At 66.9% G+C, this 25105-nt stretch overlaps 3 protein-coding genes across 19 annotated transcripts in view; 2 read left to right on the top strand and 1 right to left on the bottom strand.

Annotated features, from left to right (window-relative positions):
* The window catches only part of EP400 (E1A binding protein p400), a 56557-nt gene extending 41671 nt beyond the window's left edge, over nucleotides 1-14886 (top strand). For 9 of the 16 annotated variants that reach the window (XM_084867396.1, XM_084867408.1, XM_084867395.1 and 6 more), the window contains 23 exons: nucleotides 104-215; nucleotides 350-493; nucleotides 1111-1248; nucleotides 1611-1694; nucleotides 1980-2117; nucleotides 2236-2280; nucleotides 2411-2564; nucleotides 2702-2943; nucleotides 3063-3236; nucleotides 3874-4010; nucleotides 4108-4164; nucleotides 4778-4856; nucleotides 4936-5190; nucleotides 5997-6045; nucleotides 6115-6224; nucleotides 7514-7715; nucleotides 7808-7998; nucleotides 8529-8747; nucleotides 9676-9871; nucleotides 10602-10726; nucleotides 11281-11427; nucleotides 11829-11906; nucleotides 12599-14886. In XM_084867396.1, the coding sequence (XP_084723522.1) occupies nucleotides 104-215; nucleotides 350-493; nucleotides 1111-1248; nucleotides 1611-1694; nucleotides 1980-2117; nucleotides 2236-2280; nucleotides 2411-2564; nucleotides 2702-2943; nucleotides 3063-3236; nucleotides 3874-4010; nucleotides 4108-4164; nucleotides 4778-4856; nucleotides 4936-5190; nucleotides 5997-6045; nucleotides 6115-6224; nucleotides 7514-7715; nucleotides 7808-7998; nucleotides 8529-8747; nucleotides 9676-9871; nucleotides 10602-10726; nucleotides 11281-11427; nucleotides 11829-11906; nucleotides 12599-12871 (3349 nt within the window). In that variant the 3' untranslated portion in view covers nucleotides 12872-14886. Of the gene's footprint in view, nucleotides 1-103; nucleotides 216-349; nucleotides 494-1110; nucleotides 1249-1610; nucleotides 1695-1979; nucleotides 2118-2235; nucleotides 2281-2410; nucleotides 2565-2701; nucleotides 2944-3062; nucleotides 3237-3873; nucleotides 4011-4107; nucleotides 4165-4777; nucleotides 4857-4935; nucleotides 5191-5996; nucleotides 6046-6114; nucleotides 6225-7513; nucleotides 7716-7807; nucleotides 7999-8528; nucleotides 8748-9675; nucleotides 9872-10601; nucleotides 10727-11280; nucleotides 11428-11828; nucleotides 11907-12205; nucleotides 12548-12598 lie in introns of those variants that run through there. The other 7 variants (XM_084867400.1, XM_084867399.1, XM_084867402.1 and 4 more) reach the window with 4 other exon arrangements.
* Nucleotides 14887-15090: 204 nt separating this feature from the next.
* On the bottom strand, nucleotides 15091-19613 carry DDX51 (DEAD-box helicase 51). Of its 2 annotated transcripts, none has more exons than XM_084867430.1 (15): nucleotides 19197-19613; nucleotides 18949-19100; nucleotides 18340-18490; nucleotides 18021-18161; nucleotides 17858-17929; nucleotides 17672-17778; nucleotides 17458-17566; nucleotides 17223-17368; nucleotides 16918-17116; nucleotides 16718-16833; nucleotides 16512-16628; nucleotides 16294-16395; nucleotides 16156-16219; nucleotides 15947-16081; nucleotides 15091-15762 (listed from the first exon to the last, which is right to left on the bottom strand). In XM_084867430.1, exons 1-15 carry the CDS (start codon nucleotides 19473-19475, stop codon nucleotides 15736-15738), a joined length of 1917 nt encoding a protein of 638 aa, XP_084723556.1. In that variant the 5' UTR covers nucleotides 19476-19613; the 3' UTR covers nucleotides 15091-15735. The 2 variants fall into 2 exon arrangements, with proteins under 2 accessions (XP_084723556.1, XP_084723555.1); XM_084867429.1 differs by having other exon boundaries at nucleotides 18021-18166; nucleotides 19197-19505.
* NOC4L (nucleolar complex associated 4 homolog) lies at nucleotides 19600-24438 on the top strand. Its single transcript, XM_084867448.1, has 15 exons — nucleotides 19600-19811; nucleotides 20112-20232; nucleotides 20442-20548; nucleotides 20794-20901; nucleotides 21065-21214; nucleotides 21563-21662; nucleotides 21783-21817; nucleotides 22147-22197; nucleotides 22289-22400; nucleotides 22586-22646; nucleotides 22852-22962; nucleotides 23062-23222; nucleotides 23397-23479; nucleotides 23555-23668; nucleotides 23753-24438. The coding sequence occupies exons 1-15, from the start codon at nucleotides 19695-19697 to the stop codon at nucleotides 23870-23872; spliced, it is 1551 nt and encodes a 516-aa protein (XP_084723574.1). The 5' UTR covers nucleotides 19600-19694; the 3' UTR covers nucleotides 23873-24438.
* The last annotated feature ends 667 nt before the right edge of the window (nucleotides 24439-25105 follow it).

Here is a 25105-nt window from a genome sequence, read left to right as displayed (position 1 = left end):
ACGCATGTGCTTCAAGCCTGGCGCCCTCTTCCGGGTGGTCTCTGCCGGCCGCCAGGGCCCGTGCTCCGGGACTCAGTGCCTCTGTGTGGGTCTTTGTTTGTAGGCTTGTGAGTGGCAATTCTGTGGAAGAGAAACTCCTGAAGAACGGGACCAAGGATCTGATCCGAGAAGTGGCTGCCCAGGGCAACGAGTACTCCATGGCGTTCCTGACGCAGGTACCTCGTCCGTGGCCCGGGGGGGGTGGGGGTGGGGTGGCCGGTGCAGGGCACGTGGCTCTCGGCACTGAGCGGCAGCACGCCCGAGCCGGGGCGAGCCAGCCTCGCGGGCTCACCTGCGTCTCTGTGCTCAGCGCACCATCCAGGAGCTGTTTGAGGTGAGCATGCCCATGGAGGACACCGGCTTCCCCGAGACAGCCGAGGAGCTGGTTATCCTCCCCCAGGAGCCGGCGGTCACGGAGACCATCGCCCCCAAGATCGCACGGCCTTTCATCGAGGTGAGGACAGCCTCCCGCTGGGGAGGCGCTGCCCCCGTGGTCTCCGACGCCGGGGCTGCTCCTGCCTGTCTCCCCGGTCCCGGCTGTGCAGGGCCTCTGCTGGGAAGCACCCTGGGGATCCGCAGCCCCCTCCCCCGCCTCCTTGGTGAGGAGATGCGCTTCCACCTCATCCGTTACTTTTTAAAATTTAAGTTAGTTATTGTTGAAGGTGTTACATATGTCTCCTTTTCCCCCATCGACCTCTCCCGCTCCCCCCCGCCAGCTCATGCCCTCCCCCCTACTGTCTGTGTCTATTAGCTATGCTTCTATACTTCATCCATTTTTAAAAATTAACTGTTTGGTCCTGGCCGGTGTGGCTCAGTGGATAGAGTGTTGGCCTATAGACCAAAAAGTCCTGGACTCTATTCCAATCAAGGGCACATACCTCGCTTGCAGGCTTCTCCCTGGCCCAGGCCCTGGTCAGGGTGCGTGCAGGAGGCACCCAGTCCACGTGTCTCTCTCACGTTGATGTTTCTCTCTGACTCTCCCTCTCCCTCCCACTCTCTCTAACCGGGTGAGGGTTAACACACAGAAGCTTGCTCTGTCAGCGCCGTCTGACCCAGCATGCACTTCCCCAGGCCCTGAAGAGCATTGAGCGCCTGGAGGGTGACGCGCAGGAGCCCGCAGGGGAGGCCACGCCCACATCACCGGACCCCGACTGCTCGAGGGACCAGGAGCCCTCGCAGCTGGAGGAGCTGGCCGACTTCATGGAGCAGGTTTGGGCATTTTCTCCTTTCTGCCTTCACATAATGGTTCTCTTTACAAGTCATCGTCTTAAAGCGCTCACCCAGGGGTGTTTCCTTCGTCGACAGCGTGAGATCTACTGGTAAAGAGAGAGAAACGTGGGCACGCTGACTGGTTGCCTCCCACATGCCCCTCCCGGAGCTGGGGATCAAATCTGCCGCGGAGGTGCCCTCGGCCGGGGCGGAGCCTGCAGCCGCTCCGTCCTCAGCCAGTGCTCCGCCCACAGAGGCGCGGCCAGGGCACAGCCGCTTTCTGACTCAGGCCTCGGTGCGGCTGTGAGGATCGTAACCCTATTGACCTGCAGTTAACTGTCCAAAACGTGTGTTTGAAACAGCTCACCCCGATTGAAAAGTACGCCCTGAATTACCTGGAACTCTTCCACGCTTCCATCGGTCCCGACAGGGAGCGCAGCGGCGAGGTGAGGGTCTGTGTGACAGTGCGGTTCGGAGGACAGGGAGTGCCTGGAATCAAAGTGAGCCCACACCCACCCGTGAGACCAGGGACCGCAGCCGGGAGGCCCCTGCAGGGTTCCAGGTGTGGGGAGGCCGCGGTGGCTGGGGAGGTTCCCTGCTGGGCCCAGAGCACCTGCTGGGAGATGAGTGCCTGCAGCGTGGAGGGGACACGACGGGGGGGAGAGGCCCTTGGTCTGAGTGTGAGGGCGGGCGGGCGGGGGGGCAGGTGTGTTCGAGCCCGTGTCTCCCAGCAGGACGCCGTGCTGACTGCGGTGCGAGCCTGGGAGGCCCAGAACCTGCTGGCCCTGCAGGAGCAGGAGGCCCGGGCGCTGCGGGAGCTGGAGGCGGAGCAGCTGCTCACCTACTCCCGGGAGGACGCCTACAACGCGGTGCGCACCCTCCGCGGCCCCTGCCGCTTCTCCCTCGGGTGGAGGGAGGTCCCGGAAGTCACCAAGGTGCCTGCAGCGTGAAACAGACTCCCCCCATTGAAAGCCCCGTTTCCCGCAGGAGTACATCTACGAAGGAGCGGACGGGCAGACGGAAGTCATGCCGGTGCGTGCCCCGTCCCCATCCCCGTCCCGGTCCCCGTCCCCGTCCCCGTCTCCCGTCCCCGTCCCTGTCCCCGGCCCCCGTGCGGGGCTGCCTTCCCCGAGGCCCGGCTCACCTCTCGCTCCTCCTGCAGCTCTGGACCCCGCCCACGCCGCCCCAGGACGACAACGACATCTACATCGACTCGGTCATGTGCCTCATGTACGAGGCCACGCCCATCCCCGAGGCCAAGCTGCCCCCCGTGTACGTGCGGAAGGAGCGCCGGCGGCACCGGACGGACCCCTCAGGTGAGCACCTGTCGCGCTGCTGGGCGGCCAGTGAGGGGGCAGGCGCTGGCCGGGCTCCTGGGCGGCGGCCTCCCGCCAGCCGGCCCTCGGGGCTCGCCGTGGGCAGTGGCCGGCGCCTGAGCGGCCCCTCTGTGCAGCTGCCGGCAGGAAGAAGAAGCAGCGGCACGGGGAGGCGGTGGTGCCCCCGCGCTCGCTCTTCGACCGCGCCACGCCGGGCCTGCTGAAGATGCGGCGCGAGGGCAAGGAGCAGAAGAAGAACCTCCTGCTGAAGCAGCAGGCGCAGTTCGCCAAGCCGCTGCCCACCTTCGCCAAGCCCGCCGCCGAGGCCGGTCCCGACAACCCCGAGTGGCTCATCAGCGAGGACTGGGCGCTGCTGCAGGTGAGCCTGGACCTCCCCCGTGCCCCCCCCCCCCCCCCGTGTCCGCCCTTGCCGTGCCCGCTGCGGGGGGCAGGCAGCCCAGCCCCTCCGGTGGTGACCGTGTTGACCCTGCCCTCTAGGCCGTGAAGCAGCTGCTGGAGCTGCCCCTGAACCTCACCATCGTGTCGCCGGCCCACACGCCCAACTGGGACCTCGTCAGCGACGTCGTGAACTCCTGCAGCCGCATCTACCGCTCCTCCAAGCAGTGCCGCAGCCGCTACGAGAGCGTGCTCATCCCCCGCGAGGAGGGCAAGGTGAGCCGGGCCTGTGCGGGCGGGGGCTCCCCGGGGCGGCGGGCGCGGCACCGGGCCCTCGGCCTGGGCGGTGCCCTGTGCTCCTGTGGCTCCCGTGGCTCACGGAAGGAGCGTCTGTGCTTTCCCTGCGTGGCCGCTGGGCTGGCTGGCGGCTAGGCCCTTAGGTCCACGCTGACCGCGCATTACGCGGCTGCACTCCTAGGACAGCTGGGTCCTTGGCGTCAGTCACCGGAACCGGGGAGTCAGCCCTGTGCGGGGCGGGTGTCGCTGTGGGGCTCCGGAGGCGGGTCACCAGGCACAAGCTGTGCAGCGCCTTGAGAAAAGCCTGAGGCAGGAGTGCCCACCCCGTCCCAGCCCGCTGGGGGGAAGGCCGGGAAGGCCGGGTGCTGGGGATGGTGCTGGCTTTCCCCGTGTCTGTGGCCTCCACGCTTGGCCAGCTGCTCTCTCTGCAGCTGCTGATGGGGGCTCACTCGGGTGACATGCAGAAGGGCCTACAGGGACCGAGGAGGTGGGGGTGGCAGGTGCTGTCATGTCTGTGCTGTCCCAGGAAGGGGGCGTTGAACCACGGCCCCACCGGAGGCCTCCCAGTCGGTGAGCCAGTCCCGGCGTCGCTGTCTGACCGGCCCTTCTGTTTCAGAGCAAGAACAACCGTCCCCTGCGCACGGGCCAGATTTACGCCCAGGACGAGAACGCCACGCACACGCAGCTGTACACGAGCCACTTTGACCTGATGAAGATGACGGCCGGCAAGAGGAGCCCCCCCATCAAGCCCCTGTAGGCCCGCGGCCTGCGCTGCCGAGCCGGCGGGAGGGCGGGCGGGAGGCTCTCCTGTCCTTGATCGTGTGGTGACTTGTCTCCGTCTCTGCCGTAGGCTCGGCATGAACCCCTTCCAGAAGAACCCCAAGCACGCATCCGTGCTGGCAGAAAGGTGCTGTCTGACGCGCTTCCAGTGTTCTCTTAATGCCGTCGGCGGAGTGGGTGGGGTTGAGCAGACGGATGGCGTGTCCTGGCATCGCTGGGCGGTGGCGTGGCCGGGCAGGACCCACAGGGGCTCCTGCAGGGAGATCCTTGTTCGCACAGGGAGGGCACGGAGGTGGAGGGCACAGCAGCCGAATGGGCACTCTCCTCCTCCTCACCCTGACCTGGCAAACATCTTGTTGGCTCTTCTGTAAAAATGTGTCCAGTTTTGGGGTGAACGTACTTGCTTTGAATCAAGGAGGTCTGAGGTGACGATGGGAGGATGCAGAGTCCTGGGAGCTGGTCCATGGGAGGGTGGGGAGACCTGTGGGAACCGTAGCCCTGGGCTTGCCGGCCGGGCGCCGTGCCCGGATGTGGGCGCAGTGCTCATGCAGCTGGGGGCCTGGAAGGGAACGGGCCATGGGCGGGGGGCCCGTCAGCCTTTCTCCTTCCCAGGCTGGTCGCCCCACGCCGCCTCTGGGCTGGGTGGGAGCTCCCCAGCACCCACAGGGTTAGGAGAGGCGGTGGGTTTCAGGAATGTCTGCTTCAGAACTCACGGCTCATTGTCATTTCTCTGTCTTCAGTGGCATCAACTACGACAAGCCCCTGCCTCCCATCCAGGTCGCCTCTCTTCGCGCAGAGCGAATCGCCAAGGAGAAGAAGGTGAGGGCCCAGGCGAGCGGGGCAGCTGCCATTGGCAGCCGAGGCCCCAGGCGCTCAGCTCATCTTTCCTGCTCTGCAGGCGCTGGCCGACCAGCAGAAGGCACAGCAGCCGCCTGTGACGCAGCCCCCTCCGCCCCCGCCGCAGCCACAGCCCCCACCGACCCAGCAGCCACCACCGCCTCTGCCCCAGCCTCCCGCGGCAGCAGGCAGCCAGCAGCCCTCAGGGCCACCCACCGTGCAGCCCCCTGCCCAGGCACAGCCTCCAGCACAGCCCGTGCAGCCCCCGCAGAAGGCACCCCCTGCCATCACTACGGTGGGCAGTGCCGCCGTGCTGGTGAGCAGGCCCTGCCCACCCGCGAGCGCCTGAGGCCCCTGCGGCCCGGAGCAGCGGGCTTCCTGTGGGGAGATGGTGTCGGGCTCTGCCTGTGCGGGCTCGGTGCCCGGCAGCAGAGGCAGTGCCGGTGCAGGAGCCTGGGAGGCAGGGGGTGGAGGAGCCATGACAGGAAGCCGCCCCCTCCTCCCCATAAACTTGCAGAGCAGGTGCTGTTTGCCAGTTTGCAAACTTCTGACTTCGTAGTTTTCCTCAAAGCATGTGCATATGTGCTCGTGCACACGTGTGAGTCTTCGGTGCATGTCAGAGAAGAAGGGTGAAATGCACAAAAAGGAAGAAAAGGGGGCTTGTGATCTCCCAGGCCCTACACTGGCACCGTCACGCCCTGGCTCACGCTGAGCTCGCCGTGGGAGGGATGGAGGCTCAGCTGCAGAACAGCCCCTTTGCTGGGGGCGCCTTCCGTGTGTGCCCGGGCAGCCTCCTTCCTCGTTCATTCGGAAGAGGCACCAAGGAGCCCCTGCTCCCAGGGGCTCTGTCCTGCGGGCAGGCATCTGGCCAGACCGGACCCAGGAGAACCTGGGGGTGCTCACGAGGGGCTGTGCCTGAGCAGCCAGAGTCGAAGGAAGGGGGACAGCAGGCACCGGTCCCGAGCACCCCTCACTGAGGGGTGGACGCCGCGGCGGGAGGAGCTGGGACGGGGCTGCAGGCGGCCGTGTGGCCGGCAGCCTGGTGGAGAATTTGGATTTGGTGCAGACCGAAGGGGCGCGGGGAGGGTGTCTGTGGGCACGTGCAAGTCCCTGTCCCTCCAGCAGGCCGGGGCCATCAAGACGTCGGTGCCGGGGACGAGCATGCCCACAGGTAAGGCCAGCGAGGGGGGCAGGCGCTCCCTGCCCCCCGGGCTCCTGCCCACACACCCTCTCCCTGCAGGCACCGTGAGCGGAAACGTGATCGTAAACACCATCGCGGGGGTCCCTGCCGCCACCTTCCAGTCCATCAACAAGCGCCTGGCCTCGCCCGTGGCGCCCGGAGCCCTGACGGTGAGCGGATGCTCCGGGCCAGCAGCCTGGACGCTGGCAGGCCGTGTGCTCTTTGGGGAAAGCACTGACCTACGTGGACCTGTGATGCTTTGTTTTATTTCTTAGTAATTATACTTCATTCATTTTAGCGATACTTATTTACTTATATATTAATGTCTAAAGTTTTACATATGTCTCCTTTTTCCCTATTTACCACCCCTCCACTGCCCCGTGTCTGTGTCCATTGGTTATGCTAATTAATAATGCGTTTTTATTGATGTCAAAGAGAGAGAGAGAGATGGAAACATCAGGATGAGAGAGAATTATTGATCAGCTGCCTCCTGCACACCCCCTACTGGGGATTGATCCCACAACTTGGGCCTGTGCCCTTGACCGGAGCTGTACCTGGGACCCTTCAGTCCATAGGCCCATGCTCTGTCCCCTTAGCCACACTGGCTAGGGCATTCCTGTGATGTTTTCAAAGGTAAAGGAATTCATTCACGATGCGTTTTTGAGCACCTCTTCCTGTGATGTGGGGATAGAACATGGCTGAAGCCCATGGGGCTTGCGTGGGGCTCTTCTGGGCCGAGGCTGGGGCGCTGGTGCCGGCAGCAGGAGGGGCAGCAGCAGCAGGCAGTGGGCAGGTCCTCAGGCTCCGGATAGAGGGATCCCTGGGTGTAGATTATGAAAGAGTCATACTTCCTGTTTAAAAGAAATAAAGAAGCTAGAGAATGTCTATAAACACCTGGAAACTACTTTAAAAGAATGTGGAGACCTTTGGGAAATGAAAACTGGCTATCAGAATTGTTGAAGGAAAACCTCATCATTGGGCTTACTGCCAGTCACCCGGTAGGAGAGAGAATCAGTGAACTGGAAGACAAGTCCGAGGAAATTATCCCAAACGCAGGATGGGGGCGGCAGTGGAGGGCAGGGAGAAGGTAAAACCGTGAGGGGGGCAGAGAGGATGGCGGCCAGACAGAGTGAAGGCGTATTTCTGAAACAATAGCCCAGGCCCAGGACAGGGAGGGTCCTACCGGTGTACAGTGCAGACAGCAGTGGATGTGGGGGGTCTCTGGACGCCCAGCAACTTGCCTCACCCAGGATCTGAGGGGACCCCCATCAGCCCGGCTCTGTCTCTGGAAATACCTCAAGGGGTTTGCCAACCCTGAGGACGTCCAGAGCCAGCTGCTCTGCGGCTCAGGGCCGGGCTTCGCCTCGGCACCTCCAGGGCTGGCCGTGGTTCACCTGGTGCCCTTTCCACCCCGCGATGGAGAGGAGAGTCCCGCTAGGCCCTCCTTTTGCCTTTGCAGAGCTCCGGAGGCTCGACGCCGGCCCAGGTGGTCCACACCCAGCCCCGAGCAGTGGGCTCCCCGGCCACGTCCGACCTGGTGTCCCTGGCCCCGACGCAGGGCGTCCGTGCGGTCACCTCGGTGACGGCCTCGGCCGTGGTAACCACCAGCCTGGCTGCGGTGCAGACCCCAGCCCGGTCTCTGGTGACTCAGGTGTCCCAAGGTAAGGGAGTCTGGTTCCCGCGCTGTCCCCTCGCAGGCTCGGCCTCCGTGTGCTGGTGGAGGGAGCGCGTCCCTGACGAACGCCTTCTCCAGCCACAGGGGTCCAGCTGCCGGGGAAGACGCTCACGCCCGCGCACTTCCAGCTCCTCCGGCAGCAGCAGCAGCAGCAGCAACAGCAGCAACAGCCGCCGCCGCCGCCGCCGCCCGCTCAGGCGCAGGTCCCGCAGCTGCAGGGCCAGGCCCAGTCGCCCGCGCAGATCAAAGCTGTCAGCAAGCTGACCCCGGTGAGCACTCCTGGGGAGCCAGGGGCCACGCGGGCAGCCCGCTCCCATGGCGTGGTTCGGAGTGTGTCCTGCATCAGCGCTCCGCAGTCTGGGCGGGAGGTGTCTTTAGGAACGGCGTTTGGTGGCAGCACCCTGGAGGCCGCCTCCCTCCTGCTCTGTGCTCTGTGCTCTGTGCTGTGTGCCGGGGGCAGGCTCCGGGGGGCGGGGCCACGGTCCGCTCCCCCAGAGGGCGGAGGGCAGCGCCTCCCCCAGGCGGCTTATGGAGCAGCTCCGTGCAGCCTCGGTCTCGGGCGGTGTTTGAGTGCGATGGCGAGCGTGGCCAGGCTGCACACATGCTGCTGTGGATGTGAGCACGTTCCTCTTAAGGAGGAAGAACACTCCCACCAGGTGTGAACCAGAGAACAGGAACCAGGGCCCCGTGACCACCCTTGGCGTCGCTGCAGCGTGGCAGGCTCGGGTCCGACGTCACACGGTCAGGGTGTGCGGCGTGGTGCAGCTGATGTGCTAAGCAGCCCCTCCCTGGGTTTCAGGAACACCTGATCAAAATGCAGAAGCAGAAGCTGCAGCTGCCCCAGCAGGCCCCCCCGCCCCAGGCCCCTCCTGGGCCCCCGCCGCCCACTGCACAGGTGCAGGTGCAGCCTCCGCCGCCCGCACAGCAGCCGAGCCCCCAGCTCACCACCGTCACCGCCTCGCGGCCCGGAGCCCTGCTCACGGGCACCACCGTGGCCAACCTCCAGGTGGCCCGGCTCGTAAGTCCCCTGGCGCGTCTGTCTGTCCCACGCTCCGGCCCGGCTCCTGCTTGCGTGGCCGAGGTGTTCGTGCGAGTGACGTGGAAGTGTGCTTCCCCCAGATCCTGTTCTCCGTGGAGGGGAGAGAGCAGCCCTGGGGGACGGCTAAGTAATTGTACTCCTGGCACTGAGCTCCGGGGGAAGGAGGAGGGGGAAGCTGGACAGGGGGTTTAACAGGCAGTGATGGACTCTGTCAGGGTCGGCACATGGGCATGCGGGAGGGGGTACCAGGCTCAGAGCGACTTTGGGAGGGGCTGCGTCAGGACAACGTGGAGTCAGGAAAGTCCTTCACGTTCAGCCATGTTGATCCAGACACTCTGGCCAGGCCAGGCTGCCAGCTTAGGAGACCGCATCCTGGCACGGGTGCAGCTACCATCACTGCCCTAGCTTACACCTGCCCCCTGCCCGGGGCACAGGCAGGATGGGTGTTCAGTGTCGCCCCACTTCACATGTGCAGAGCCTGAAGCCAGCGGGCTAGGTAACCTCCAGTCCTAGGCGGTCGCCCACAGCATGCTGGCTCTGCGCTGGGTGTGCTTCACCCACTTAAGTCTGCAAGATGGGACAGTAGTGGGCAAAGCCCGAGAAAGCACGTGTGGCTCCACGTGTGTTCATGTGACAAGGGCTTGGACACAGTGACGGGAAGTTGGTGGCCTTCACAGGAGTCTCGGGTGAGCTCCAGGCTGACCTTGGGCTGCTCTAAGGTCAGACGTGAAGGCTGTGTGACCAGCGAGCGTGGGTGACGGGACAGGGTAGGTCAGCCTCTGGGGAGATGCTGGTCTTTGCTGGCTGCTGCTCCCCACCTGGGACCCTCCACGTCTCGCCACTTGGCCTCTGGGCGATGTCTGCAGACACACGGTTGCTGAGTCTCTGGGCCCTTCTTCCTGTTTAGACGCGGGTCCCCACGTCGCAGCTGCAGGCGCAAGGCCAGATGCAGGCGCAGGCGCCCCCGCCGGCTCAGGTGGCCCTGGCGAAGCCCCCGGTGGTGTCCGTGCCCGCGGCCGTGGTCTCCTCGCCAGGCGTCACGACCCTGCCCATGAACGTTGCCGGGATCAGCGTGGCCATCGGGCAGCCGCAGAAAGCCACAGGTGCCTGCCATGCCCGGGGCCTGGGGGGCTGACGGCTTCCTGTGGATGCGGCTCCCTCACCAGACACCGGTCCCAGCACCGTGTGTGCTCTACAAGCGTCTCGCGGTGCCCGAGTACAAGTTTTGACCCTCAACTTGACCGTAAACATCTGGAACTTCCCTTCCCTTCATCTCAGCCATTTCCAACCGCTCTGCCCCAGGGCGTTTAACAGGCAGTGATGGACTCTGCCATCGGGCCCTGACCCCCTTCCCCTCAGGTCAGGGCCGGGGAGCCTTGTTCTGCCCGGAGCCACTTACACCCAACGGCATTGTTCACAGGCCAGACAGTGTCACCAGCTTAAACGCGAGCCTGCGGCATTCGGTCCAACAATTAACTCGCCCCAATGCCTTGGCAGGGCCGGCCCAAATGATTCCCCACTCCCCTGCCTCGGTTGTCAAACTGACAGCCACCAGCAGTCCTAGTCATCGACGTGAGGGATGGGTCAGTTCGGTGAACAGTATTGTTGGGAGAGCTGCAGGATTTTAGCCGTCTGTGTGCCGGGAGGCGGGAAGGTGAGAGTGTCCTGGCGGCCGAGGAGCATCTCGGGGTGTGGAGACGCCTGCCCGCCTGGCAGGTCAGAGAGCCGTGCTTGCAGACGCAGCCAGTCTGAGCAGCGCAGTGGCTCGGGGAAGCGCAGGGAACATGGGGGAGCCTGCCTCCGCGCTGACTCCCCGCTCGGTGGTGCTTGCAGGCCAGACCGTGGTGGCCCAGCCCGTGCACGTGCAGCAGCTGCTGAAGCTCAAGCAGCAGGCCGTGCAGCAGCAGAAGGCCATCCAGCCCCAGGCCGCCCCGGGCCCGGCCGCCGTCCAGCAGAAGGTACTGGCTCCTGCGGGCTCGGGTCACCCTGTGCTGAGCCAGGCCCTGCCACCAGGCACAGGGTGCAGAGGACGGGGTCCCAGTGGGCCCTGCCTCGCTGCTTGACACCCACCCAGGGAACCCCAAGGCCCTGCATTTGGGGTGGCCTGGATGCTGGTGCTGCTCCAAGGCTCCCCGGGGGCACGGGGGCGGGCAGGGGGAGGTGAGAGGGAAGCTGTGTTCACTGAGGACCTTTGGGGAACAGTGAGGATCGGTAAGGGCCACGGGGTTTGGGGAAGCAGCTGTAGATCCTAGTGTGAGACCCACCTGGGCGTTAGTGCACAGAACCGAGGATCCAGGCGGGGACCTGGTCTTGGGAGTACTCCAGGGGGGAAGGGGAGGCTGCACTGAACTGATGGAGGCCCCCAACGCAGAAGCCTTCTCAGCAGGCTGACCTCTGGGCATGAGGGGGCTCGGGGGAGGCGAGTGACCAGGCTGGCACCGCGGGCAGCTGCAGGGAGCAAGGCTGAGTGCAGAGGGGACAGCCTGTGGCCCTGACCCTGGCATCTCTTCAGATCACCGCCCAGCAGATGGCTGCTCAGGGCCAGCCACAGAAGGTCACCTATGCCACCCAGCCAGCCCTGAAGACCCAGTTCCTCACCACCCCCATCTCCCAGGCCCAGAAGCTGGCCGGGACGCAGCAGGTGCAGACCCAGATCCAGGTGAGCAGCAGCTAGCCAGGCACCCAGGACAGCGAGGGCCACAGCTTCACTGGCTGAATCACTTCCCCTGCTCCGCCCCCCCCCCCCCCCCCGCTCTGGCCGCCCCCCAACCTAGAAGGTCGCCCAGACTTGAAGAAGGGGCTCTGAGACCCGTGAAAGGCCAGGATGTCATTTTATCCTTTGTTCTCTCATGTGAACTCTGTGAGACCAAGTTACACGTGACTGCAGACGGGAGGATGGTCAGCATCAGCACGGGGGTCTCGGCTGCCAGGCGAGCCCCCGTGACAAAGGTCTTTCCTGTCATCGGTTGTTTTGAAATGAACCACCGAGAAGGAAAGAAAGGGCATCTTTCAGTGCGTGTGTCCTTGTGAATTCTGCACGTGCTCCTCTGTTCTGTCCAGGTGGCCAAGCTCCCTCAGGTGGTGCAGCAGCAGACCCCGGTGGCTGGCATCCCACAGGTCGCCTCCGCTTCCCAGCAGGTAGGTGCGGGAGGGCAGCCCTCGGGAAGTTCCCACGGGGCTCCTCAGCAGCCTCCGTGGGAGTTCCTGGTTTTCCTCCCGAGAAAGGAGAATTCTGATTATAGAGAATCACTCTGATTTCCATCATACGAGACACTCAGACTCAGGGCCGAAGGCACTCCCTTATAGCTCAGTGGTGTCCTCGGCCGCAGGGAAACTACAGGTGTGACCACTGAGAACAGCCTGGCGGGCGGCTGTCACGTTTATTTCCTCCACAAAATGTGGCGCATGAAATGGCCTTCCCGCATCTTTATTTTCAGAACCACAGAGTGTGTATTTCAAGAAATCAAAGCCAGTCGACCCTTGAGCAGCGTGGGTGTGGGGGCAGCACCAGCTGAGCAGCTGAGAGTCTGTGTCGGACTCGTCTGCCTCCACACACCCCGTCCAAGCCCGAGTGGCTCCAGGGACAGCCTGACCGTCAGGGCCGATGTCCCCGCCAGTCCCGGCCCTCGGCCTCGCTCTCCCGGGGCATCGCTTCAGCACCAGCGGTTTCATCTTCTCCTTGTTGGGTTAGCCCAGTGGCCATGTTCCACATGCGGGGCATTTTCACATTTCTCCAAAGAATCCACGCTAAGTCTAACCTCGCGGCCCGGGGCTGGTGTGCCAGGCAGCTGCCCGCACCCAGGAGAGGTGACGGTTTCTGTTTCGGCCAGGCCTCCCCGCAGACGGTGACCCTCACGCAGGCGGCAGCCGGGCAGCAGGTGCAGATGATCCCCGCGGTGACGGCGGCCGCCCAGGTGGTCCAGCAGAAGCTCCTGCAGCAGCAGGTGGTGACCACGGCGGCGGCCCAGCTGCAGAGCCCGGGCGTCCCCAACCCCTCGCAGGTGCCGGCCGGCGCCGACAGCCCCAACCAGCAGCCCAAGTTACAGATGCGAGTCCCCGCCGCCGTCCGGTTAAAGACGCCCACCAAGCCTCCGTGCCCCTAGGCAGGAGGCAGGCGCCTCGGGCCACCACCAAGCAGGTCTCCATCGGGCCAGAACCGGCAGGTGCACTTCCTGTTGAACTGGGGCCACGTCCTGTCCTGAGGTTCAGCCCCTGCAGAGCGGCAGCGAGTGGAGCATCTGCAGCTCGCGCTCAGGCCGATCGAAGCTTCCGTACGGACCGGTGGAAGGCGCACCTTGGCAGCTTCCCTGGGTCCTTCCGCCTCCAGAGCCGCAGGGCTGGGTCTGAGTCTCCAGGACGACAGCGCCCCGTGTGCCACACATCACAGGGCGACTCCACCGGCAGTGCGTGTCCGTGCCTTCCTGAAGCCGGGCACGTCGTGGGCAGTGCAGCACTGGCCCGCGTGCTTCTGTAGACCCAACAGAAACGCGTCAGGTGCTTGGAGGAGCGGCCACCTGCGGTCGGTCCACTCAGACCCGAAACCACCAGGGCTGCTTCCTTCTCTGCTCCGTGTGACTCGCTGGAGCCTTCCCAGGAGCCACCTGGTCCCGTGCCATCGAGGCGGTTCTGGTGCGTGCCCGGCTTGCGTGGAGGACAACGCTGGGATCGAACTTCATTCCAAAGAGGAGCCATGTGACTTGTTTCCGTGAGCTGGCGCCTGCCAGCTGCTCCCCATCCCAGCGCAGCTCCGTCCTTCCCCGCGTTCGGACGTGGTGCTGAGGCAGCTCCAGGAGCCGAGGCCCTGACTCCCGTGGTCGGGGCCCAGGCAGGTGCTTTTTGCAGGTGTCACGGCCCGTGTGCGTGTGCGTGTGCACGGCATGGGGCTCAGGGAGAGGTGCCCAGCCGGCCTGTCTGCGGAGCAGGGAACCTGCTCTCACAGGTGGTCTGCTGTGGCGTTTCCCAGACGAGCTCAGGTTTCCGGGCCGGGGCCTCCCCCGCCAGCAGGAACGTGCCATCATGCTACGTGCCCGGCGAACCATAGTTGAGGGCAGATAGGCCTCTGTGTCTTCTCGGGCGCGATGGCAGTGGCTGCAGTGGACACGTCTGGCTGGTGGCGTCTGCACTGGCAGTGCTCCCCACGCACACTGTGCTCCATGGACACTGGGGCGTCTGCCTCGCTCCACGTGGGCTGTCGGGCTGTGTGCGCTGAGATGAGCTCTCTCCTGCCCCCTCCCCGCTGGGCCGCTCTCTGCAGGACGACTTCCGTCCGCACCGATTCCGTTTGTGTGCATGGCAGTGCAGCGACCCCTAGGGGGCCAGTGAGTGAAGCTCGTGAGAGATGGGAGGAAAGGAAAAACCGTGCTGAAAGGGGAAGAGACACTTGACACTTCAGGGGCCTGGATGTATGGAAACGACCTTAGCCAGGCCTGTGGGTGGTTTGCTGCCAGCCAGCAGGCAGGACAGCGCTGAGCGGCTCCACCTCGTCACGGGAGACCTCCTGCTTCTCTGACCCTCGGCGTCGTGTGCAGAGCCACGCGCAGAGGTGTTTCTGGCTAATGTTGTGCACTGTTTGCGTTCCTGGTCTGCCGAGGGCGCTGGCAGCCCCTCCGTGAAACGGTGACGCACTTAGGCTGCCCTCAGAGCTCCCGGGAGCTGAGGCAGAGCCAGCGGGAAGGAGCCGCCGGCCGGTGGAGCGGCAGCTGCTATTGGAGGAGCCTCGCTCGGCGCTTCCTTCAGCCGCTCCACCGCGAAGCGGGGACTGTCCTATCCCGCCGGGCTCACGGAGGCAAACGCCTTCCTCCGAGTCTTACTTCAGAGGGAGACCTTCCCACTGAGGAGCTGGCGTGGGCTCCGGAGGGGTTTTAGGCCCCCCCCCACACACACACACACACCCGGGAGCAGGCTTTTCCAGAGCTGAGTCCGAGACGCAGATGTGGTGCCCGTAGGGCTTTCTGTTAGGGTTTTAAGTATCGTAACCAAATAGTTGTTGTGTTTTGAGATTAGAGACTGAGATGTAAATACTTTGTAAACAATCATTTGTACTTGAACAGTAGGGTTTTGAAGAGCACTGATGCCCCCCCCCCCCCCCCCAAAGACTTAATAAACAACTTTTTCATACGCTCTGGCTCTCCTCTCGTCTCCCAGGAAAGGGGTGGAAGATGCTGGTTGTCTCGGGCACTTGGCAGAGGGCTCGGTGAGGCTCCCAGCAGGCCGTGGGTGCAGGTGGCGCTGAGGGAGGGACAGGGAACTCAAGCCTGGGCTGCGACCCCCTCTGCGCAGTGGAGGACTCAGAACCAGCGGCGGGTCTCACGCTCACGGCACTTTTTAAAATATACTTTTATTGGTTTGTGAGAAGGGGAGGAGAAATAAACATCAGTGATCAGCTGTCTCCTGCAGGCCCCCTACTGGGGATCGAGCCCACAACCCAGGCATGTGCCCTGATGAGATCAAGCCCAGGACCCTTCAGTCCACAGGCCGACACTCTTGAGGTCCACAGCCATTCCAGCCAGGGTTCCCGACACTTCTTGGTATTTGGGTGCTTTTTTTATGTCTGGGGGTAAGTAACTTGAATAGGTGTTTTGGTTACAAAGGCAAAGCCTAAACTGTTCACCAGTAGGAGTGTCCATGAACCCAGAGGAAAGCCTTCCTCAGACCTGAGAGCAGTGTCGTCCTGCAAGAGGTCCCCTCGTTCAGGTCCAGGTGACCGCGGCCCCACAAGGCAGTGCAGCAGCAGCCTGGGACCACCTCCCCAAGGTGGTCCCGGCCACCAGGGAGGCCCCAGCCAGCAGCCTCAAGTTCAGAGGCAGGCAGGCCCCCACCTCCAGGTTCAAGGCCCTGCCAAGCCGGGAGGCCGCATGATGGCTGCAGGAGTCCTGCATTCCAGACGCCAGAACACGAGCAAGCCGGCTCACAACCACGCTCGGCGGCTCCACCCGGCCAGGTCTCATCCCATCATCCTGAGCCCAACCTAGGCCGCCTTCTGCCTCGATTCTTCCTGGGGGAGGAAAGCAAGCACTCAGCTCCAGGCCCCTAGTGTTCAACCCCGCCCAGCCTCCCTCCCGGGCCCTGCACCTCCACCCCAGGCCCAGGGTCTCCTGCCCTCAGCCAGGGAGCTGAAGGCAGCCGGGACCTCCTCTCCGAGGAGCAGCTTGCGGCTCCCAGAACCGCCAGGGCCTCACCTGGACGGCCCTCTCCAGCTGGGACAGGGCCTCCTCGTACCGCGGGACCAGGGGCTGCAGCAGCTCGCTGGGAGTGTCGTGCCGCTCCAGCCCGGGTACCCCGGCTTCCGTCAGCATCCGGAGGAATCTCCTCTCCTGGGGGAGCGTGCCGAGTTCCGGGAAGGGGCTCCCCTCCTCCCTGCCCGCCGCCCCACCAGTCCTCGCCTGACCTGCACTTTGAGCAGCAGCGTGAAGGCTTGTCCGCTTTTCCCAGCTCGAGCCGTTCTCCCCACCCTGGAACCAAGCACCGGCACCTCAGAGCAGCCCCCAGGAACAGCGATCCCCCCCAATCCAACCACAGCCCTCACCGGTGCACGTAGGTCCGCAGGTACTGGGGGGCGTCGTAGTTCACCACCAGCTGCACCCCCTGCACGTCGATGCCGCGGGCAGTGGCATCTGTGCTGATGAGGCTGTTGAGAAGCGAGGGGTGTGGGCCTGCCTGAGACTGGGACCCCCCACCCCACCCCCTACAGACACACTGGGGGCCAGGCAGACACTGGAACAAGCACCCTCCCAGGGCACTCACAGCTGTATCTTCCCCTGTTCAAACTGCTTCAAGATCCCCTTCCTCTGGCCGGGCCCGTAGCGGGAGGAGAACTCGGCCACCGTCACGCCCCCGAAAGCCTGGACGAGCAGGAAGAGCCTGGAGGGAGAGCCGGTGGGCAGAGCGCGTCTCCCACAGCCCCGCCCCGCCCCGCCCCGCCCCGCCCCGCGCGGCCCGCCCGGCCTCACCTGTGGGAGTTCTCCCGGGAGTTGGTGAAGCAGAGGATCCTGGAGCAGCCCAGGTGCAGGATCAGGTGCAGGACCACCAGCGGCTTGGAGCGCAGGCGGCAGGGCACGTAGTGGTGCTGGGGGACAGCGTGGGGTTGGCTCGGCCTGAGCGCCCGGGAGCCGCCCTCCCCACTCCCCCTCACCCCGTGCACCCAGCTCACCGAGAGCCCGGCAGGGAAGGTGTACTTCCCGCCCGCGTCCGCGTCCGCGTCCGCGTCGGTGCCTGCGGGAGCCCCGCGCGCTGCCCGCGTGGAGAAGAGCCAGGGCTGGTGCAGGCCCAGCTGCTGCAGCTTCTCGGGGTTCTGGGTCAGCGTGGCCGAGAAGAGCAGCTTCTGCAGGGGCATCTGAGGGCAGCAGGTGCTGGAAGGGCACAGACGCTGGGGCACGGCCGGGCTGGCCGCCCGCCCCGACCCAGACCGACCGACCGGGCGCTCCTCCCTCGGCAGGGCCGAGCTGGGGCCAGTACCTGGCAGCGGTCACGACCTGGGGCCGCCGTCTCTGGAGCAGAGCAAAGGGGTCCTTGGCCCCCTCCCCTGGGAAGGCCGCCGCCACCACACGGGGGAGCCAGGACTGGTGCATGCTGTCGACCATCCGGTCGGCCTCGTCAATGACCTGTCGACGAGGAGGCATGCCAGGTGGGTGCGGTGGCCTCAGCAGAGCCCGAGCCTCCCCCGGGGCGGGGGGGTAGGGGGGCAGCCTACCAGGAAGCGGAGGTGCTGGAGGCTGAACCCCGGGGTCTGGTCGACGTGGTCCACCAGGCGGCCGGGAGTGGCCACCACGATGTCAGCCAGGCAGCGGAAGCCGTCCACCCTGCAGAGCGGAGAGCACTCAGCCAGGCCCGCTGGCCCCGAGCCGGGCTGCGCCCTCCTGCGCCTGCCCCGCCCCACTCCGGGGCCCGGGCCCCGCAGCACCTACGTCTCCCGGACGAGGCTCTCCTGCTCCTTGGCCAGCGACTTCTGCCCGGTGACCAGGGCGACGCGCAGGGGCGTGGCGTCCGTGTAGGCGTGGAACACCTTGCTCACCTGCAGGACACCACGTCACCGCCCGCCCGGGGCGTCCCAGAGGAAGGGCTCTGGGGCGGCCCAGCCCGGGGCCTCATACCTGCTGGGCCAGCTCCTTGGTGGGCAGCACGACCAGGGCGCGCACCTGGCACACCGCCCGCTGCAGCAGGGCCTGCGGGGGAGGAGGGCCGCGGTGTGAGCGGCGCTGGACCCTGCCCGCCGGCCCCGCCCGCGGCCTGCAGGGAGGGAGGCCCTGCGCTCACCTGCACCACAGGTATGACGAAGGCCAGGGTCTTCCCGCTGCCCGTCGGGGCGGAGACACAGAGGTCCCTGGGCTGGTAGCCGCCTCTGCCCACCAGGAACCCATGGGCCGCGCTCTCCAGGAGAGCAGGGATGACTGCTGCCTGCACTGTGCGGGGAGGAGGGCCGGTCAGGCTCACGCAGGGGCAACCGTCCGTCAGCACAGGCACCGGGGCCGATGCGTGACCTCGAGCTGGAGTGCTCTCCCGAGGGCTGTGTCCGTGCAGGGCTGCCCCCCGTGGCCCCGGAAGAACCCTGGCCCCCGGCCCGAGGCTGGAGCACCTGGGAAGTAGGACGAGATGCCGTGGGCTCGCAGCTTCCTCTGCAGGTCAGGGTGGACTTCCGGGACGTCCTCGAGAGGCACCAGGTCTTCGGTGACATTCTTCCCGACGCGGCTCGGCTCGGCCAGCCACGTCGGCAGGAAAGGCTGGACCTGTGGCGGCAAAAGGTAAGAAATGGGGGCCAGGCAACGGCTCCCCACCCTGCCTGGGAGCACGGCCGCGGAGGCTTTCCCTGGGGTGGCTGGTGTTGCTCAGGGACTAAAACATCAGTCCACACGTAGAAGGGTCACGGCTTCGATGCCAGAGCAACACCCGGCCTGCAGGTCTGTCCCCGCCCAGGTCAGGCGGGGCAGGAGAGGGAGGAAACCAACGCATGTGTCTCGCCCTCACATCCATGCTTCTCTCCCCCAAAGCCTCCCACTCTCTCTCTTAAAAAAAGTGCAAAAAATGTCCCCAGGCTTGGGTTTTCAAGAAAACCCTATAAAGTACAAGCTGAGGCGCAGGCGCCGTCCCCCCAACTACCCTACGGAGCGCCGCTGGATTGACAGCAGCCACCCAACCCTGCAGCTCCGCACCCCGATCCCGGCCGCCCCACCTCCAGGCCGCTCACCTTCGGCGCCCTGCTCCTCCCGAAGCCCCCGAGCAGCAGGGGGTGGGCTGGGGGTGCACCGGCCGCGTCGGGGGATTGTTCCCCTGGGGCGTCGGGCGGCCCCGCGGCCTCGGCGTCCACGCTGCCCTCCCGCGGCGCCTCCTCGCTGCTCTCTGCGGGGCGGAAGGCGGGCAGGGGCGGCGCGTCAGCCTCCGGCAGACCCGGGTCCCGGCCCGCGCTCCGGCCCCTCCCCGCCCCGCCGGGCCCACCTGCGCCGGCCTCCTCGTCGTCCTCTCTCCGCCGCTTGCTGCGCGGGGCCTGCGGGCTCCCGGGCGCCCCGCCGCCCTTGCACCTCCGCGGCCGCCGCCGGCGCCGTTTCCCCGGCGCGGCCTCGGTCTGCGCGGCCGCCTCGGGCTCCTGCTGCCGCGACTGCTGCTGCCGCTGCCGCTCTCGGGCCCGGCTCTGCAGCCGCTCCAGCAGCGCGCGGGCCCGGCCGTCCGCCTCCGCCTCCGCCCCGGCCGCCTCGGGCCCCGCGTACCGCGATACATGGAAGAGCGCCATGCCTGCAGCCCGCGTCTCTGCGGCCGGGCGCGCGGCGATGACGACAGGCGACGCACAGGGAGTCCCAGTCTCTGATTGGTGGAGCGCCGGCAGGGGGCGGGGCGCGTCCCGGCAAGCGGCTTTGGCGGCGGAGGCGCGGGCCGTGACGTCAGTGCTGCGCCGGAAGTCGGCGCGTGGGTCCGGCTTCTCGCGCGTGGGGCGGCGGCATGGAGCGGGCCCGCGGCCCCAGGGGCGCGCGCCGGGCGCTGGGCAGCCTGCTGGAGGCGGTGCTAGCGGACCGCGCGGAGGCCAACGCCGTGTTCGACATCCTGGCGGTGCTGCAGGTGCGGCGTGCGGGCTGGGCGGGCGGCCGCGATCGCGGGGTCGGAGGCCGGCCGAGGGCCCCCGGGGCTGGGCCTCGGTGGAGTCCGGGCTGCCAGGCGGAGCCCCGGGCCTCATTGGGGGGTCTGCTCTGGTCGCGCGGGGCCCCGGCTGGAGGGTCCGCCGGGAGGCGGCCGATAGAGGTGGGTGGAGAGTGCCGCTGGGGTCATGGTTGTGGTTCGATGGAGCGGAGTCCCAATGGGGAACCCGAGTGGGGGCCGCCGTGCCCCGCGGGGCTCCCTGAGACCGGCCTCTCCCCGCAGGCGGAGGACCCGGAGGAGATCCAGGATGCGGTGCGCGCGTGCAGCCGCCTGTTCGGGGCCTTGCTGGAGCGGGGGGAGCTGTTTGTGGGCCAGCTGCCCCCGGAGGAGACTGTCATGGCAGGTGAACGGCCTGGGAGCCCACGGCCTTGTCCCTGGCGAGGCTGGAGGGAGACGGGATGAGCCCCCCAAAACCTCTTCACCCTTGGAGTGGGTGTTTCTCTCTCTCTCTCTCTCTCTCTCTCTCTCTCTCTCTCTGGCTGGGGGGCAGGCTGGGCAGAGGGCAGTGGGCATGGACGTGGGCTGACCCCCGCCCCCCTCGCCCACCGGCAGGGTCCCAGGGGGCCAACCGGAAGTACAAGGTGTGGATGCGGCATCGCTACCAGAGCTGCTGCAACCGCCTGGCGGAGCTCCTGGCCCATCCCTCCTTCCAGGTCAAGGTGAGTCTCGGGGACCCCGACCTTGCTCGTCCTGAGTGTTCCCCGCACCCCAGCCACGAGCCCCCCCATACACACACACACACACACACACATACATGGAGGTTGGGCCCTTGTTTTCCCCCGCTTGCTTCCTTTTTGGCTGGTTTTGGGGGGGCGGACAGTCAGGCTGAAGTTGGGGGGGCTCTGTGGGCCGGTCCACGGGGAGGTGACGAGCTGTCGGGGCACCGCGGCCCCCCACCCCCCAGGAGCTGGCCCTCGGCACCCTCATGAAGTTCGTGCAGCTGGAAGGAGCGCACCCCCTGGAGAAGCCCAAGTGGGAGGGCAGCTACCTGTTTCCCCGGCAGCTCTTCAAGGTGAGGGCCCGGGTCCCAGCTGGAGCCAGGGCGGAGGCTGTCGGTGGACGCTCCGGCCCATCCGGCCTCGGGGAGGCGCTCCCGGGGGTCTGGTTGTGGGCTCGGCCGGGTGGGCCATCCTGGGACGGAGAAGGCTCACCTGCCCGCCCCGCCCCGCGCCCAGGCGGTGGTGGACGGCCTGCTGTCCCCGGAGGAGGACTGCTCGCTGCTCCTCTCCCAGTTCTGCTCGTACCTGGAGCACGACGACCTGCGCTACCACGCGATGCGGGCGGCCGCCGACGCCATGGCCAGGGTCGCCGACGCCCACGCCGAGGTGAGCGGGGAGCTCCGCAGCTGGGGGAGGGGAGGCGGAGCCCCGCAGCTGGGGGAGGGGGGGCGGAGCCCCGCAGCTGGGGGAGGGGGGGCGGAGCCCCGCAGCTGGGGGAGGGGGAGGGGGAGCCCCGCAGCTGGGGGAGGGGGAGGCGGAGCCCCGCAGCTGGGGGAGGGGAGGCGGAGCCCCGCAGCTGGGGGAGGGGGAGGGGGAGCCCCGCAGCTGGGGGAGGGGGAGGCGGAGCCCCGCAGCTGGGGGAGGGGGAGGGGGAGCCCCGCAGCTGGGGGAGGGGGGGCCCCCCCGCAGCTGGGGGGGGGGCGGAGCCCAGGAGCTCAGGCCCGGCCCCCGCAGGTGCCCCTGGCTTTCTGGAACAACGTGTTCACGCTGCTGTCCGCCGTGAGCCTGCCCCGCCAGGAGAGTGACGTGGCGAACTTCTACGTGAAGCACCCAGGTGAGCGTTGGGCCGGGCCTGCAGGGGGAGGCGAAGGGAGTCAGGCACAGAGAGCAGAGGGGGAAAGGAGAGAGGCCTGCACTCCCCAGCCTCACACCGCCTCTCCCCTCTCCCTGGCAGAGCTGTCGGACAAGTGGAAGGTCACTCATCTGAAGGTGAGCCTGGGGGGGGCGGGGGGGCCTTCCTGGGAACAGGCCCGTCCTGGGGTGCAGCCTCAGGCGGCAGGTGGGGGACTTGTGGAGAAGGGAGCCCCCCTTTCCTGGCCTGGACAGCCCCTGGTCACTCAGAGGACCCCGGGGGCAAGGAGGTCCCAGGCCGCCTGAGCGTCACGTGTCTGCTGGGGGTTGGACTCGGCATGGCTGCCCGGACAGCTGGACAGGGTCTTGGGTTCGGGCCTGGGCGCTCCGGCTCCCACGTGGCGGGCGGGGGCGGGATTGAGGGGGCGGGGAGCACCTGGTGCAGCCTCGGACCCTTTCCTCACCAGGAGCACAGGAAGGCCTTCCAGCTCATGTGGCTCGGCTTCCTCAAGCACAAGGTAGGCCGGGAGGGAGGGGGCTCCAGTCGGCCTGGCCTGTGCGGGGCGGCAGACGGGACCTTGACCGCTTACCCCCCTCCCGCCCCCCCAGCTGCCCCTCAGCCTCTACAAGAAGGTGCTGGTGATCATGCACGAGTCCATCCTGCCGCACCTGGCCCAGCCCAGCCTCATGATCGACTTCCTCACCCGCGCCTACGACGTCGGTGCGCGGGGCACCCAGAGGGGCCCGACCGGGTGGGGCCGGCCCTTGTCTCCCCGTGAGACCGAGGGGGGCGTGGGGGGGCCTGGGCAGCTGACTCCGTCGCCTGGAGCCTGGCCTCCACTTTCCGGACTGGTCCTGGGGTCTCGGTGCAGGCTGGCTGCAGCTCCGTGCTGTGTCTGTCTGCAGGGGGCGCCATCAGCCTTCTGGCCTTGAACGGACTCTTCATCCTGATTCATGAGCACAACCTGTGAGTGTCCACCTGGGGATGCAGGCCTCTCTCCTTTCCCCTTCGCCTCTCTGCCCCTGACCCCCTCCCCTCCCCTGCTGCTCTGGCCGGGGGTCAGGCAGCTTCAGGAGCTCCTGGGGCAGGGGCAGGGAGGAGGCTGTGAGTCCCTGGGGCCCTGGCCTGTCTGCCTGCCGCCCCACACGCTCGCTCACCCCCACCCCCCCAGGGAGTACCCCGACTTCTACCGCAAGCTCTACGGCCTCCTGGACCCGTCCGTCTTCCACGTCAAGTACCGGGCGCGCTTCTTCCACCTGGCCGACCTCTTCCTGTCGTCCTCGTGAGCGCGGAGGCATGGGGCCCGGCGGGGGGCGGGGGGGGGGGGGGGCCGCCGGAGGGGCCGGTGTGCGGGGCAGGCTCTCACGCCCGCTCTCCCCAGCCACCTGCCCGCCTACCTGGTGGCCGCCTTCGCCAAGCGCCTGGCCCGCCTGGCCCTGACGGCGCCCCCCGAGGCCCTGCTCATGGTGCTGCCCTTCATCTGCAACCTGCTGCAGAGGCACCCGGCCTGCCGCGTCCTGGTGCACCGGCCGCGGGGCCCTGGTGAGTGCCGGCGGGCGCGGGGAGGCCCCGGGGAGGCCGGTGCGGGGCCCGGGAGGGGGGGGGGGGCGGCGCGGGGCCCAGGGGGAGGGGGGGTCAGCGCGGGGCCCAGGGGGAGGGGGGGCCGGCGCGGGGCGGGTGGCAGGAGGACAGGGGACACGCCTGTCTTGTCCCTAGAGCTGGACGCCGACCCCTACGACCCCGACGAGGAGGACCCGGCGCAGAGCCGCGCCCTGGAGAGCTCGCTGTGGGAGCTGCAGGTGAGCCGCGCCCGGTCCGCCCGCCCCGGTTCCCGGGCGCCTGACCTCGGTCTGCAGCTGCCCCTCTCCCTCCAGGCGCTGCAGCGGCACTACCACCCCGAGGTGTCCAAGGCCGCCGGCGTCATCAACCAGGCGCTGTCCCTGCCCGAGGCCAGCATCGCGCCCCTGCTGGAGCTCACCGCCTTCGAGGTGAGGGCCGGGCGGCCGGGCGGGGGCGGCTCGGCTCGGCTCCGGGGAGAGCGTCCGTCCATCTGTCCGTCCGTCCGTCCGCAGGTCTTCGAGCGGGACCTGAAGAAGAAGGGGCCCGAGGCGGTGCCGCTGGAGTTCGTCCCCCCGCAGGGCCTGCTGGGCCGGCGTGGCGACCTCTGCGCCCAGCACTTCTCCCTCGGCTGACGACCCTCCCCAGCGAGGGGGCTGGCTCCCCCGGGGCTGCCACAGGCTGCCGTCAGCAGGGACGGCATGGGGTCCTTCCTCCCACGTGCCCGGACTGCACCCCGAGCTGACGGGGCCCTGACTCCGGCTCCTCTCGGGCCCCACATGGAGCAGCCGGGGCACTGGGCCCTCCAGGGAAGTGGGCAGTCCCCTCCGTGAGCTCAGCAGCTTCCTGTCCCCCGTAGCCAGCCCCTGTGTCAAATGCCCTTTCCGGTCTGAACCCAACAGCACTGACATCTCCTCCACACCCGCCAGCCCAGGCGGGCCCTGACCACAGGCCCACCGCGTCACGTCCAGGCGGAGCTTAAAATGCTGGGGGGGGGGGGGGGGGGTGCTGGCGTGGCTCAGGGGTTGAGTTCGACCTGGGAACCAGGAGGTCATGGCCAATGCCCAGTCAGGGCACAGGCCCGGGTTAGGGGCTCGATCCCCAGTGGCGGGAGTGCAGAAGGCAGCCGGTCCATGATTCTCTCCTCTCGATGTTTCTCTCTCCTTTTTTGAAACCAATAAAAATATATTTTAAAGTAAAATGGAGTTTGCTTCTGTGACCAAGGTACAGACCCCTGCCATGCTGGGTTAGGGGCCCTCCAGGGCCAGGGGAGGCCTCTTGCTGGGCATCCCCAACCTGTGGCGTTGGGGCCTGCATTTTAGGAGAAGCATCCCAGAGGCTGGTGTTGACCGGTCACCTGCTGTGGGGAGGGTCCCCTGATGGATGCAGCCCAGCCATGAGGAGTTGCCACTCAATGCTCAAGTGCTTGTCAGGGCATCGGCTGCAGACAGGGCCATGCCAGGAGGCAGGTCCCGCAGCGTCGGGTGGGGCGGACGCTTCCCCTCGGCCGTGAGGACAGCGTGTCCCCTGCAGGGGGGAGCCGGGTGCCCTCTGTGATGGCTGTCCCGTCCAGTGTGCTGGTCCCAGGTCCCCGCTGCTCAGGAGGTCGAGCCTGTCCTGAGGGCACAGGCCATGGGGCCGTGCGGGAGCCGCAGGGGCCAGCTTTCACGTCTGATCGCTGGGACCCCGGAGCGTGTGGCCTCTGCTTGGGCTGAGCTAAGCTGCAGCTGGGCTCCTGGGGTCACAGGTCAGAGAACCCCGCTTGGCAGTGCGCCTAGGCTTGCTCTGTGTCCAAGGCCTGGAGTCGCTGCTCCAGTGGCTCCGGGGGTGGGGGGCCCTCCTGTCCAGCAGGTGGGGTTCGGCCAGAG

Source organism: Pipistrellus hanaki (genome assembly GCF_964339955.1).
Source record: "Pipistrellus hanaki genome assembly, chromosome: 19".
In the NCBI taxonomy this organism is placed as follows: Eukaryota; Metazoa; Chordata; class Mammalia; order Chiroptera; family Vespertilionidae; genus Pipistrellus; species Pipistrellus hanaki.
The sequence above is the reverse complement of the archived record's forward strand: the minus strand, read 5'-3'. Positions and strand labels throughout refer to the sequence as shown.